The sequence below is a fragment of the Muscardinus avellanarius genome (assembly GCF_963383645.1).
Source record: "Muscardinus avellanarius genome assembly, chromosome: 15".
Taxonomy (NCBI): Eukaryota; Metazoa; Chordata; class Mammalia; order Rodentia; family Gliridae; genus Muscardinus; species Muscardinus avellanarius.
The window spans coordinates 87,676,194-87,691,190 of NC_137801.1; the positions used below are offsets into that span (position 1 = coordinate 87,676,194).

General features: G+C 49.2%; 1 protein-coding gene across 1 annotated transcript in view; it reads right to left on the reverse strand.

Annotated features, from left to right (window-relative positions):
• Positions 1 to 14,997, reverse strand: part of MERTK (MER proto-oncogene, tyrosine kinase) — a gene marked incomplete at both ends in the record, with an annotated part of 83,704 nt that overhangs the window by 57,447 nt on the left and 11,260 nt on the right. Inside the window, 5 exons of the mRNA XM_080711446.1 lie at positions 1,521 to 1,621; positions 7,575 to 7,992; positions 10,060 to 10,145; positions 11,332 to 11,406; positions 11,525 to 11,585. Of these exons, the coding sequence (XP_080567572.1) occupies positions 1,521 to 1,621; positions 7,575 to 7,992; positions 10,060 to 10,145; positions 11,332 to 11,406; positions 11,525 to 11,585 (741 nt within the window). The remainder of the gene's footprint in view (positions 1 to 1,520; positions 1,622 to 7,574; positions 7,993 to 10,059; positions 10,146 to 11,331; positions 11,407 to 11,524; positions 11,586 to 14,997) is intronic.

A 14,997-nucleotide genomic window follows, 5' to 3' on the forward strand; every position in this document is an offset into this window, starting at 1 on the left:
ATAAAATTGGGCTGGGGTGTAGCTCAAAGGTAGAATGCCTCTGAGTTCAATCCCACTACCACAAAATAAATGAATGAATAAATAAATAAATAAATCTATACGCTTGGATGAGGGCATGGTGGGACACACCTGTAATTCCACTCCTTGGGAGGTTGACACGGGTGGATCACAGGTTCAGAGCGACCTTGGCAGCTGAGGGGGGATCTCAGCAACTTGGTGAGATCCAGTTTCCAAATGTAAAATAAAATAGGGCTGGAAGTGTAGCTCAGAGGTAGAATGTCCCTGGGTTCCCTTCCCAGCACCCCAGCACCACACACACACACACACACACACACACACACACACACACACACAAACACACACACACACACACAAATAAATACATAAATAATAAAAAAAAACCTTTCTCTGGATTTAACATGTTCCTGTCCTGGAAACTCTCCCTGGTATTCTAACAAGTAAAAATATCCTCCATATATTTTTCCCAGGAGAGCGACGCATGGAGGAGACGAGACCCCTCTCCCGGGCTGGTGCTAAAGAACGCACGGCCTCTAGCTGTGCAGCGGGGCCTCCCTCGCGGCCTCTCCTCCCCCTCCCTGCCTCTCCAGCTCACTCCTCCCTCTCTCAGATCCCCTCTCCAACATCTAGTTAAGTTCAGGCTCACAAAAGAATGGGCAGCAGGGGGCCTTTTAGCAGGAGGAGAGAGAGAGAGAGAGAGAGAGAGAGAGAGAGAGAGAGAGAGAGAGAGAGAGAGAGAGAGAGGGAGGAGAGCGAGCGCTAGCGAGCAGCTTTTTAAAAATTGTGCTGGGCGTGGTGGCGCACGCTTGTAATCCCCGTGCTTGGGAGGTGGAGACAGGAGGATCGCGCAGGTTCGAAGCCAGCCTCAGCTACTTAGCCTTAGTGAGGCTCTCAGCAACTTAGGGAGACCCTGTTTCCAAATAAAATATAAAAAAAGTCTGGGAGTATAGCCCGGAGGTAGAAAGCCTCTGAGTTCCATCCCCAGTACCACCACCAAAAATAAATAAATAAATAATAATAAAATAAAAATAAAACAAAAATCGTAAATAATCTGTGGACAAGAAAACTAATGTTTTCTTTTAATCTTACCACTAGTGCTAGTAGATTAAACTTTTTTTTTTTTCACAGTACTGGGGATGGAACCCAGGGGCATTCTCCCTCTGAGCTACATTCCCAGCCCTATTTTTTATTCTTTCTTTTGAAACAGGGTCTCACTGAGTTGCGAGGGCCTCACTCCGTAGCTGAGGCTGTCTGATAACCACGATCCTCCGGTCCCTGCCTTTTAAGTATGGGAATTACAGATGTGCACCACCAGGCCAGGCTTTAACTTTTAAGAATAAAAGAGGATGTCTTGTAAACTTTCAGAGCTAATGGAGGCGCAAAGTTCACATACAGAGCGAGGAAGGGACAGGCCAGACCGCGCGGTGCTCGCAGGAGGCACACTGAGTTCAGGCTCTGCAACAAACAGCTCCCAGGCAGCAGGGCTCCGGCTCGGAACTCACCTTGTACCTCCACATAGATGGGCTCGGACACAATCTCCTCGTTGTTTAATTTCAACTTACAGATGTACGTCCCGTTGTCTGAGCGCTGCACGCTGATTATGCTTCAAAGAAAAATAGAGAGATATTTACAGTGACCGACTGTCCTGCAAGTCCTTCTTACAGTAACAAAAAATTCTGCAAGTGTCTGTTATATGCTGTAGTAGTTCTTTATTTTATTTTATTTTTTCTGGTACTAGGAATAGAACCCAGGGGCATCCTGCCCCCTTTTTTAGTTTTTTTATTTTTATTTTTTGTGGTACTGAGGGTGGAACCCAGGGGCTTTCTACCTCCGGGCTACACTCCCAGACCTATTTTATACTTTATTTGGAAATAGGGTCTCACTAAGTTGCTGAGAGCCTCACTAAGTAGCTGAGGCTGGCTTCGAACCTGTGCGATCCCCTTGTCTCAGCCTCCCAAGCGCTGGGATTACAAGCGTGTGCCACTATACCCAGCTTTCAAATTATTTAATGATTTAATTAATTAATTAATTAATTATTGTGGTACTGGAGATGGAACCCAGGGGCATTGTACCTCCGAGCTACAACCCCACCCCTATTTCTTAGTCTTTCTATTTTTTGAAACCGGGTCTCACTGAGTTGTGAAGGGTCTCACTATCCTCCGGTCTCAGCATCCTGGAGGCGGGGATTACAAGCCTGCGCCGCCACGCCCAGCTTATTTTCTTATTTTGAAAGAGTCTTGCTGAGTTACCCAGGGCTTCGCTAGCTGCTGGGCCTAGGGTGTAGCTCAAAGGTAGAATGCCTCAGGGTTCTACCTCTGTATAAAAAAAGTAAAATTAAAATAGGGCTAGGGATATAGCTTGGAGGCAAGATGCCTTGAGTTGTAACCAGGTGTGTGGTGACACACACTTGTCATTCCAGAATTCGTGGGGCTGAGACAGGAGGATCGCAGGTTCGCGGACAGCCGCAGCTACTTAGTGAGGCCCTCTGCAACTCAGTGAGACCCTGTTTTAAAAATCGGGGTGGGGATGTAACTCAGAAGTGGCGTGCCCCTGGGTTCAATCCCTAGCACCACGGAAAACAACAATAGCAAAAAAAAAAAAAAATGCCCCAGCTCAATCCTGAGTACACAAAGCGAGCAAACACACTCATCCTCCGAAGCACAAGGGAAATCTCTGGGCGAGCTCAAAGGGGCAAAGGAGAGAGTTTTCCTTCTTGAATTCTGTATGCAGCCAGACAAAGTCAGGGTGGGGAAGGGTCTTCCCAAACGTGTACGTCCCAGGAAGGTGGTGGAGGTAGAGTTCCAGGCCAAATGCGGGCGGAAAAGTTGGGGGGACCAGGCTCCAGGAAGCAGGAGCAAGGATGCGGGAGGGGCGAGGGACCCCACAAGTTCAGCGAAGGCGCGGCTCCGGGCTCAGACCCAGAGTCAGCCTGTCCTCTGAACAGAGGAGGAAAGGAGCTGGCGGCGGGGTCTCCCAGGAAGAAATCGCCCCGACGCTTTCACCTCCGCCAGAGGAGACGCACACACAGCGTTCCCGAGAGCTCAGGGAAGAAGGGGTGAGAGATCGCTTGGAATGAAGGAAGTGCTCGACTCGGGGAAATCAAGAAGCGATTCAAAAGTAAAATGTGATCTGAGCAGAGCACACGATTCAGACGGAAGCAGAGTCTCCACGGCCACAAGAGCAGCGTGAACGCCGGGCATTGACTTCAGCGCAGCCATAAGCAACTCAACTCTCTCTCCCATTAACTCCTCATCCCAGGGCCTGGCTCTCCCACAGACACGCAAACACCCACAGGACGGGCGGTGCACTGGACGGCTCCGGTCGCTGCCACTTCCCACAGGAGGGAGCGGGGCTGGAGTGCAGGAGCTTTGACACAGTTGGAATGTTCTATTTTCTGTATGTGCTGTGTGAAAAATGGTATAAAAATCTCATCAGATTTTGGTCAAATACAAAGACCTGAGCCAGGGAAGAAGAAAGAAATGACAGTCACTTGGCCAGGGCGTCTAGACAGGATCCACCTGGCCACAGCTACAGCACTGGCAGCCGAGAAGCCGGTTACCCACGGCAGCCCCAGGACGCTCTGCCAACACAGGGCTTTCCCGTCCCTCAGCCCTGCCATAGCTGGGCAGACCTGCGCAGAAATGGCACAAAAGTGGCCATTAAGCTCTGGAGACTTAGTAAAGAAATACAGAAGAAAGAGAAGGAGGAGGAGGAGGAGGAGGAGGAAGAGGAGAAGGAGAAGGAAGAGGAGAAGGAAGAGGGAGAAGAGGGAGAAAATGAAGGAGGAGGAGGAAGAAGAGGGGAAGAAGAGGGAGAGGAGGAGGGAGAAGAGGAAGATGATGAAGGGGAGGAGGAAGAAGAACAAATATTGTCTAATGCCATCTATATGAGGTACCTAGGTTGTAAAAAATAAAACTCCAGGTGTGGTGGTACACACCTGTCATCCCAGTACTTGGCTGAGACTCCAGCATCGCAGGTTCAAGGCCAGCCAGAGCAACTTAGAAAGACTCTTTCAAAATATAAAATAAAAAGAGCTGGAAGGACGTAGCTCAGGAGTAGAATGCCCCTGGCTTTATTCCCCAGTGCCAAAAAATTTAATAAAATAAAAATTAAAAGTCTGAGAGTGTAGCTCAGCGGCCGAGCACCCCTGAGTTCAATCTCCAGTACCACAAAACAACAAACAAACAGAAGAGACAAAGACAGCAAGATAAAGCCATGACAACAGGCCCCAGTCGGGCCCTGGATGGCACAGCGCAGGCTAGGAGTTGGCTCAGTTCAGAGAGCCCACGGGGTTCCAAGAGCACCCCGCGGCCCAGAGGCCTGCTCAGAGACGGGCACCTCAAAGGCACAGGAGTTGGGAGGACGCCTAGTATCCGCTCCACAGCTTTACAAAGAAAGGCAAATTACTGAGGTCCAGTGTGGTGGCACGTGCCTGTAATCCCAGTACTTGGGAGGCTGAGACAGCAGGATCGCAGGTTCAAGGACAGCCTCAGCTACATAGTGAGGCTTCCAGTAACCTGGTGAGACCCTGTTTACGAACAATCAAACAAAAAAATAAAAAGGCCTGGTGTGTAGTCCAGCCTTAATCCTCTGTCTGTCTCTCTCTCCCTCTCTCTCCCTCCCTCCCTCCCTCTTCCTCTCCCTCTCTCCCTCTCTCTCTCTCTCTCTCTCTCTCTCTCCCTCTCTCTCTCGCTCTCTCTCTCTCTCTCTCTCTCTCTCACACACACACACACACACACACACACACACACACACATACACACACACAGAAAAGTTACGGAGAAAGGAAAATCCTTCCAGCTTTAGCCACTGGGAACCACGCCAGAATTTAAAGATCATTGGAAACCCTGAGACTAAACAGAAAACAAACACGGTGCTCCCCTTCACCTCAAATCTCCCACTAACGAGCTCTTCCAGGGTTTCGAAAGCTCAGTTTCCGCGCGTGCTGGAAAGCTGGTACCCCAGCTTGCAGTCTGGTGGTTACTGTCTTTCTAGAACACTCTCCCCAACGAGGAGCCTTCCCTCCAAGCTAGAGGGCTTTCTGTACAATATGCCAGACATCAGGGTTAATTATATCCCACAAATTACACTGTCCTTTGGAGACACAGAAATAGGGCTTGGGCCAGCAGTGTCCTGGGGCCTCGATGGCTGGCCGGCCTGTCATCCAATGGCTCCGGAGGGAGGCAGGGGAGCAAAGAGGAGGCTCGCCAGCCACCGAGTGCCGCAGAGGCAGCCGGTACAGGCGCTCCAGGGTGCAGCGCGCCCGCACCAACAGGACTGGACGGGGGCTGGGCAAGGAGGCATGGACGGCAGTGTCAGGATTCGCCCACCAATTACAATGCGGTGCCCAGTCTTCTAGCAGACATTGACTGGTTGGTCCCTCCTCCTCCCTTTCCTCCTCCCCCTCCTCCTCCTCTTCCTACTTCTCTCCCTCTTCCTCTTCCTCCTCAGCTTCCTCCTCCTCATCTCCCTTCTCCTCCCCCTCCTCCTCCTCCTTCCCCTTCTCTCTTCCCCCTCCTCCTCCTCCTCCTCCTCAGCTTTCTCCTCTCTCTCCCTTCCTTCCTTTTTTTCTTTCTTTCTTTTTTTTCTTATAGTACTGGGGATTGAATCTGAGACGTTTTACCTCTGAGCTGCACCTCCAGCCCTTTTTATTTTGAACAGGGTTCTGCTAAGTTACTGCACTCTGGCCTCAAACCTGCACCTGGGTAGACTTTTAATAATACAGAAAAATGTTCATAATATATTAATGAGTATATTATAAAAGGTTATAAGATATGGTAATAATAAAGTGCAAATGAAAGAACATATAATCATCTTTGTAATAAGAGACTAATTTATATCAAGACTATGAAATTTATATATGCTTGGGAAAGGTTTTGAGGGGTTGGGGGAATATAGGCCACCACTTCCTTCTTTGGATTTGTTCAGAATTCTAAAAATATATTTTATTTAAAAAAATTAAAATAGTTGGGACATAGCTCAGCAGGAGAGTGCTTGCCTAGCATGTGTGAGACCCTGAGTTCAATCCCCAGCTTCACAAAAAATAAATAAATAAAATGACTTAAAAAAAAGTTAAAATACATACACATAAACAAGGACTGAATAGTTTTAGAACTCTTTAGGAAATTTGGGTGTGGTGGTACATGCCTATAATCCCAGAGCTTGGGAGGCTGAGACAGGAGGATCGCACAGGTTCGAAGCCAGCCTCAGCTACTTAGTGAGGCTCTCAGCAACTCAGTGAGACCCTGTTTCCAAATAAAATATAAAATAGGTCTGGGAGTATAGCCCGGAGGTAGAAAAGCCCCTGGGTTCCATTCCCAGTACCACAAAAATAAATAACTAAAAATAAAAAATAAAAAGGAGCCAGAAATGGTGGTACCTGCTTGTAATCCCAGTATTTGGGAGACTGAGACAGGAAGATCGCAGGTTCGAACCTCAGCTACTTAGTGAGGCTGTGTTTCAAAATAAAGAATGAGCTGGGCGTGGTGGCCCACTCTTGTAATCCCAGCGCTTGGGAGGCTGAGACAGGAGGATCACACAGGTTCGAAGCCAGCCTCAGCTACTTAGTGAGGCTCTCAGCAACTCAGTGAGAATAAAAAATAAAGCCGGGTGTGGTGGTGCACGTTTATAATCCCAGCATTTGGGAGACTGAAACCGGAGGATCGCGGTTCGCGGACAGCCTCAGCTACTTAGTGAGGCCCTCCGCAACGTAGTGAGACCCTGTTTCAAAATAAAGAATAAAAATAGGTCAGAGGATGTGGCTCAGAGGTCAAATGGCCCTGGGTTTCATCCCCATACCTTCAAAAAAAAAAAAGGACTGGGGGTATAGCTCGCATGTAGAATACCCTGGGTTCCATCCCCAGTACCACAGTAAATAAATAAATAAATAAATAAATAAATAAATAAATACAAAATAGGGTTGGGGATGTAGAATGCCCCTAGGCATACGCACACAAAAAATTGTGTCTATATAAGAGTAAAACAGCCTCTTTCTATGGTCAGTACAGAAAAAAAAACACAGTAGGGCCTCCTGAAAGTCTCAGCCACTGGCCTGAGAAAGGCAGGCAGCCCAAGGCCACGTTGAAGGGACGAAGGAGGAGAGTGTGCCAGCCCCGCCCGAGAGGGCAACGCAGAGACCTGGGCGCACGCAAGTGCCTCCAGACGGCCCGTCCGAGCCGGTGCGATGCTGGAGGGCGCTGCTCTGAACGGGAAACAGAGGGACCCACCAAAAAGCATGACGCGTGGAACTGGGCCAAGTGTCAGCTCAGAGGACGGGAGCAGGCGGCGGAGCCAAGAGCTCTGCTCTCCCACCTCCTGCGGCTCCCAGGCAAAGTGTCTTTTGCAGGATCTGAGATATCAAATCACCTTTTGGACGTTAGAACTCTAAAACAGTGCGACCCTCTCTGCCTGGGATTACAGGTGTGCACCACCATGCCTGGCGCCCATAATGGAAAAAAAGAAAGAAAAAGAAAAAAAGAAAAGAAAGAGAAAAGAAAGAAAAAAAAGTGTGAATGAAAGAAAAAGAAAAGAAAAAAACCAACAAAAAACTGCAGTACCTGAAGGAGGAGATTATCAAGGTAACTTCGTCACCGGGATAGAACTGCGTGATGGAGTTGTGCGCCCCGCGCAGCTCCTGCCCATCTTTCCACCAAGAAATGGCATCAGCATCCTGGTACACATTGGGCACGCTGATGGAACAGTTGAACTTGACATCTTTATGTTCAGAGAGTATTATGTGTCCAACCGTGTGATTAAAGGCCAGAGGCGGGAGCTTTGCTGCGGCAGAGGTCACTGGGAGGACGGCTGCGTTTCCAGGACGTGGCATTTCCGTCTGGGTGGGTGAAGACAGCCAAGCCGCCTGGGGCCCACCGCGGTGAGGGAAGGACACTGGGGCAGGGTCGCCTGGCAGGCTCCCCGGGAAGGAGCCTAGGGGTGATCGGTGGGGCCTGGTTTCTTCTCTCGCCTCAGCAATGGCTGAAAAACAGAACATCTGAGTTGTAGGCTTTAAAATAATGGCCAAGAAGCCAGGTACAGTGACATATGCCTGTAATTCCAGCCCAGGAGAGGCTGAGACAGGAGCATCTCTGGTTCTCAGCCAGCCTCAGCAACCTCATGAGGCCCTCTGCAGCTTAGTGAGACCCCGTTTCAAAATAAAAAATAGGCCGGGCGTGGTGGCGCACGCTTGTAATCCCCGCGCTTGGGAGGCAGAGACAGGAGGATCGCACAGGTTCGAAGCCAGCCGCGCGCGCTGGCTTAGGAGACCCTATTTCCAAATAAAAAAGTATGAAAAATAGGTCTGGGAGTGTAGCCCGGAGGTAGAAGGGCTTCCAGGAACCCCAGTACCATCAAAAATAAATAAATAAATAAAATAAATAAAAAATAGGCTCAGCGTGGTAGCGCATATCTGTCATCCTAGCCCTTGGGAGGCTGAGACGGGAGGATCAAGGCCAGCGAAGACCTGTAGCAACTTAGTGAGACCCTTTTAATAAGCTGGGCGTGGTGGTGAAGCTTGTAATTCCAGCATTTGGGAGGCTGAGACAGGAGGACCATGGTTTGAGAACAGGCTTAGCTAATACTTAGTGAGGCCCTTTGCAACTCAGTGAGATCCTGTTTCAAAATAAAGAATAAAAAAAATAGGGCTGGGGGTGTAGCTCAGAGGTAGAATGCCCCTGGGTTCCATGCCCAGTACTGCTAATAATAATAATAATGCTAGGAATATAGCTCAGAGCAAGAATGCCTCTGGGTCCAATCCCCAGTAGCCCCCACACACACATAAAATCAAGTTCCAGCCGGGCGTGGTGGCGCACGCTTGTAATCCCCGCGCTTGGGAGGCGGAGACAGGAGGATCGCGCGGGCTCGAAGCCAGCCGCGCTGGCTTAAGAGACCCTGTTTCCAAATAAAAATATAAAATAGGTCTGGGAGTGTAGCCCGGAGGTAGAAGGGTTTCCAGGAGCCCCAGTACCACACACACACACACACACACACACACACACACACACACACAAAAAGGACTGGGGTGTAGGTCAGAGGTAGAAGGCTCCTGGGTCCAATCCCCAGCACCACACCCATGCACACACGCACACACACACACACGCACACGTACACACACCTCTCTCCAAGTCCTCACACCTGCTTGGCAGGTGTTTGGTCATGTTCTTTACTCTTTTTCCCGCCTCAGACTCTGCCACGAACCCAGTGCTGTGTGGAATGTTTGTGTTCAACAATAAAAAAGCAGACCACGTGAGCAGAGCTGGAGGCTCCAGCCCATGCCTGTCTGCTGGAACGAACCGGGAAATGTTTTCATTCCATCTGGCCCACAAGGATTTCTAAAAATAATACAGGCTCATGTTCCTTGTTCTTCTGTTTTTTTGTTTGTTTGTTTGTTTGTTTGTTTGTTTGTTTTTTGTGGTGCTGGGGATGGAACCCAGGGGATTCTACCTCCAAGCTACACCCCAGCCCTACTTTTTTATTCTTTATTTTGAAACAGGGTCTCGCTGAGTTGCAAAGGGTCTAAGTAGTAGCTGAGGCTGTCCGCGAACCGCGATCCTCCGGTCTCAGCATCCCAGGCACCCAACGCAAAATAACTCTTCTTAGAAGCCGAGGTCTAACCCTCAGTATTCTAGGGAGTGTGTGTGTGTGTTGGGGGGGCTTACAGGGCACGCCAGGGAGCAGCAGGGAAGCCCACCATACACCAGATGACTCAAAAGACAACTGATCTCCACGTTTCGTTTGCCAGAAGTTGACGGAAGGTTTCAACTACTACTTAAGCGGCACCCCTGGGTTTAAAATTTGCTGTGGTGGTGCTTGCAGGCTTGTGATCCCAGCACCTGGGAGGCTGAGACTGGAGGATCGCAGGTGCGTGGCCAGCCTCAGCTACTTAGTGAGAGAGACCCTGTTTCAAACTAAAAAATATAAATAGGGCGGGGGGTGTGGCTCGAAGGTTGAATGGGTTCAATCCCCAGCTCTGCGATAAATAAAAAGGATTTGCTATGATGGTCTCAGAGGACACAGTAAGGTGCTCGTCCCAGGAGTTCGAAATACAGCCAATCAAAGAAGGGTGCTGCGAGGCTTTGCCCGCATCCGCCACGAGTCTGTGTTGGAACAGGCCCAGATCGATGTCGATGGGGCTTGGTGGTGAGCCCGGGTGGTGATTAAGGTCAGATGAGGCCATGGGTGCGGGTCTCCGTGGTGACATTTGTAAGGAAAGAGACGGGAGCTAGCTTGCATGCTCTGTCCCTCGTGTGGCGTCTGCGGGCTGGGAGACGGCTCGGGTTTGAAATGCTATCAAGCAGCCTCACTGTGGTTAAGTTTGCAGCCTCACTGTGCAGTTTGCAGAAGGGCCGCTGTGCCCCCTCTCACCCGCCCCAGGAGAAAGAGCCTGGGTCAGCGTACCCCGTCCCGTGTGTACCCTCAATCTCTGAACTGTGTCCCTGGACAGCCTCTCTGTTAACCAGATCATGAACAGGAACACGATTATTTTTTCTTCCTTTCTATTTTTTTTTTCTTTCTGGTGCTATAGGTTAAACCAGAGGCATTCTTCCTCTGAGCTACACACCAGCCCTATTTTTTTATTTTGAGACAGGGTCTCAATAAATTGCTGAGGCTGGCCGGACATGGTGGCGCACGCTTGTCATCCCAGCATCTGGGAGGCTGAGACAGGAGGATCGTGGTTTGCGGACAGCCTCAGCTACTTAGTGAGGCCCTCTGCAACTCAGTGAGACCCTGTTTCAAAATAAAGAATAAGAAATAGGGCTGGGGTTGTAGCTCAGAGGTAGAATGCCCCTGGGTTCCATCCCCAGTTCAAAAAAAAAAAAAAAGAAAGAAAGAAGAAAAAAGAAAAAAATTGCCAAGTCTGACCTCCATCCTATGATCCTCTGGTCTCAGCCTCCCAAGTGCTTAGACTTCCAGTGAGTGCTACCACACCTGGTTAGAATAGGCTTTTTTTTTTCTTTTCTTTCTTTCTTCTCTTTTTTTTTTTTTTTTTTTGTGGTACTGGGGATTGAACCCAGGGGCATTCTACCTACAGGCCACACCCCCAGCTCCATATTTTATTCTTTATTTTGAAACAGGGTCTCACAAAATTGCAGAGGGCCTCACTAAGTGGCTGAGGCTGGCTGCGAACCTGCGATCCTCCTGTCTCAGCCTCCCAGGTATTGGTATTACAAACACGCACCACCACACCTGCCTAGAACAGGCTTTTTCTACTTAGTATAGTTTGACTTTCTGCAAACACAAAGGATTCTGGGTTGACAGAGTGTAGCCAGGACACAGGGCACGATGCCAGGAGAAATGCAAACTTCAACCAGAAGTCACCTGACTCGACCGACCAGTCCTAAATCATGGTTATCGGCAATCAAAAACTGCAGCAGGACAAACTCCTCGGGCCACCTGCAGATAAAGAGGCTTTTTTGTGGGGAGCAAGAAGTGTAGCCATGCACTGCAAGCAGATATGCTGAGCGGGGGCAGAGTCACGGCCATGATGGAGCTGGAAGTAAAGATGCCGGACCTTGGCGACGACGCGCAGATGCACGCGGTGTTGGCTGTCAGATTCTTCCCATGGGCCACAGCTGACAAGGGTTGTCTTATTAAAAAACAGGATATGGCCGGGCGCAGTGGCGCAGGCTTTTAATCCCAGCATTCCAGAGGCTGAGACAGGAGGATCGCGGTTCAAGGACAGCCTCAGCACCTCAGTGAGGCCCTTTGCAACTCAGTGAGACCGTTTCAAAAAATATAGAGACTAATAAATAGGACTGGGGTGTAGCTCAGAGGTAGAATGCCCTGGGTACCATCTCCAGTACAGCAAAAAAACAAAACAAAACAAAACAGTTCACAAGTCGGGCATGGTAGTATATGCTTATAATCCCAGCATTCGGGAGGCTGAGACAGGAGGATCCCAGTTTGCAGACAGCCTCAGCTACTTAGTGAGGCCCTTTGCAACTCAGTGAGACCCTGTTTCAAAAGAAAGAATAAAAAGTAGGGCTAGGGGTGTAGCTCAGGAGGTAAAATGCCTAAGTTCAATCCCCAGTACTATAAATATAATAATAATAATAATAATAATAATAATAATAATAATAAATAATGAAGAAGGAGGAGGAGGGGGAGGAGGAGGAGAAGGAGAAGCAGCCGCGGCCAGGTGTGGTGGCTCATACCTGTAATCCCAGTACTCAGGAAGCTGAGACAGGAGAATTACAGGTTCAAGAACAGTAAGTAGTGAGACCTATCAACCTAGTGAGACCCTGTTTCAAAATAAGATATAAAATTGGACTGGGAGTGTAGCTTAAAGATAGAATGCCTCTGGGTTCAATCCCCACTACCACACACACACACGCAAATATATATAGGGATGGGTGTGTAGCTCAGAGGTAGAATGCTCCTGGGTTAAATCCCCAGTCCCACAAAAACCAAACATAACAATACCGGGGCTGGTGTGTAGCTCGGAGGCAGAGCACCCCTCCAATCCCCAGTATCCCCCTCAAAACTAAACCTATCTCTCAATACGGTCTTGTGGTCATATAGGAATAACCGTAAATACACGCCAAAAAGTTCTTAAAATTCACACAAGTGCTCAGTGAGACTTGTTAAAACCCAGCCCTGAGCGTGGTGTCTGGCGAGCAGATGTTTCCAGAACACGAGCCATCCGTGGGGCTCGGTGGAGCCGTGCGAGGAGCCAGGCATATGGATCCCATCACGCTCACTTGGCCCGTCCGGCCCGCGCAGGCAACTATGGACGCGCTGTTTTCTTACCCGGGGCCCCTTCTCTCTCCCCTCTGTCACAGGGCAGCTCGTTGCCCGGGAGGCCTGGGGCTCGCTCCCCAGCGTCCAGATGTGGCTTCGTCCCAGGAGACACTCTCGGGCCCCGGGGTTAATACTCCACGTGCGCCCCCCAAACATCCTCCAGCCCCCGGCCCTATCACTAAGGAGCCACTCTTTGAAGGAAAAAAAGAATCATTTCCTTGTAAAATGTGAGAATCTCTGGAAGACCAAGCCCCTTAGCAAGGAGACTTTGTTAGTCCTTCCTAAGTGAAAGAAAGAAAGAAAAAACATCCCCTCCCAAATCAGAATAGATGCGCTTTTCTCTCCTCTCCCCTCCTTTGCTTCCCTCCTTCTAGAGATTGAACCCAGGAGTGTTCTACCTTTCAGCTACACCCCCCGCTCTTTTTTTTTCAGTACTGGGGATGGAACCCAGGGGCACTGTACCTTCAAGCTTCACCCCCTGCCCTATTTTTTATTCTTTATTTAGAAACAGGGTCTCACTGAGTTGCAGAGGGCCTCACTAAGTAGCTGAGGCTGTCCACGAACCACGATCCTCCTGTCTCAGCCTCCCGAATGCTGGGATTACAAGCGTGTGCCACCACGCCTGGCTTTCTTTTCATTTTATTATTATTATTTTATTATTATTATTATTGTTAATTTTTTTGTGGTACTGGGGTTCCTGGAAGCCCTTCTACCTCCGGGCTACACTCCCAGACCTATTTTATTTCTATTTGGAAACAGGGTCTCCTAAGCCAGCGCGCGCGGCTGGCTTCGAACTTGCGCGCTCCTCCTGTCTCAGCCTCCCGAGCGCGGGGATGACAAGCGTGCGCCACCACGCCCGGCTTCATTTTATTTTAAAACAGGTTCCTGCTACATTGCTAAGGGCCTCACTAAATTGCTGAGGCTGGCCTTGAAACTTCTGTCCTCTTGTCTCAGCCTCCCAAGAAGTGAGATGAGGCAAGCATTGTCAGCCTGGCGCTCTCTCTCCTATCTTTCCCAGGAAGTATACTTTAAAAACACTGAATGAGCCGGGCGTGGTGGCGCACGCTTGTCATCCCAGCATTCGGAGGCTGAGACAGGAGGATCGTGGTTCGCGGACAGCCTCAGCTACTTAGTGAGGCCCTCCGCAACTCAGTGAGACCCTGTTTCAAAAGAAAGACTAAAAAATAGGGCTGCGGGTGAAGCTCAGAGGTAGAATGACCCTGGGTTCCACCCCCAGTACCGTTAAATAAATAAGTAAATAAATAAATAAAAACACTGAATGAAGCCAGATATGGTGGCGCACACTTGTAACCCCAGGATTTGGGAGGCTGAGGCAGGAGGATTGTGCAGGTTCGCGGCCATTCACTACTTAGTGAGACTCTCTGCAACTTAGCAAAACCCTATTTCAAAATAAAGAATAAAAAACAGGGCTGGGGGTGTAGCGCAGAGATAGAATGCCCCTGCGTTTCATCCCCAGTACCGCGGAAAAAAACAAAACAAAACTGAATGCCATATGTAAGACAAATATTTAAAAAACTCTAAAAGACTAGAGACTAGGAAGTAGAATCGTGGCTGCCACACCAGAGGGGGAGGGGAAGCCATTAAGCAGTGCAAAGTTTCAGTTTTACGAGATGCCAAGAATTCTGGGAATGGGTGGTGGTGATGGTTGGACATTTTGAATGTATTTAATAGCACTGAATTACACACTTAGACATCGTTAAGATGGGAAAGTTTACATCATATGTATTTTACCTCATTTAAAAAAACACTCTGAAAAGTAGGGAAAGAAAAAAAACAAAAAAACAGACCGAGCGCAGCCCACAGACCCCAAAACAACTGGGTTTAGTTTTGTTTCACATGTTCTAGACTTAGCTAAAGAGGTCAGGGACCTGAAAATGCTACGAAGACCCCGAGGACCCCAAGGGGCCCCCAGAGACTGCCTCCCTGGGTCTGGAACTCAGGAACTCTAAGCTGCAGCCCCAGGCTTTTATTTATTATGCGTTCATTTCGTGGTACAGGGATTGAACCCACAGGCATTCTACCTCCAAGCCCTATTCTATTTTTATTTTGAAACAGGTCTCATTAAGTTGCAGAGACTGGCCTTGAACGTGTGATCCTCCTGACTCAGCCTCCCAAGAGCTGGATTACAGGCTTATGTCGAGGTGCCTGGCTTAACGCCTGCCCTTTCTTTTTCTTTTCTTTTCTTTTTTTTCCCCCCCGCGGGTGTGGGGATGGAACCCAGGG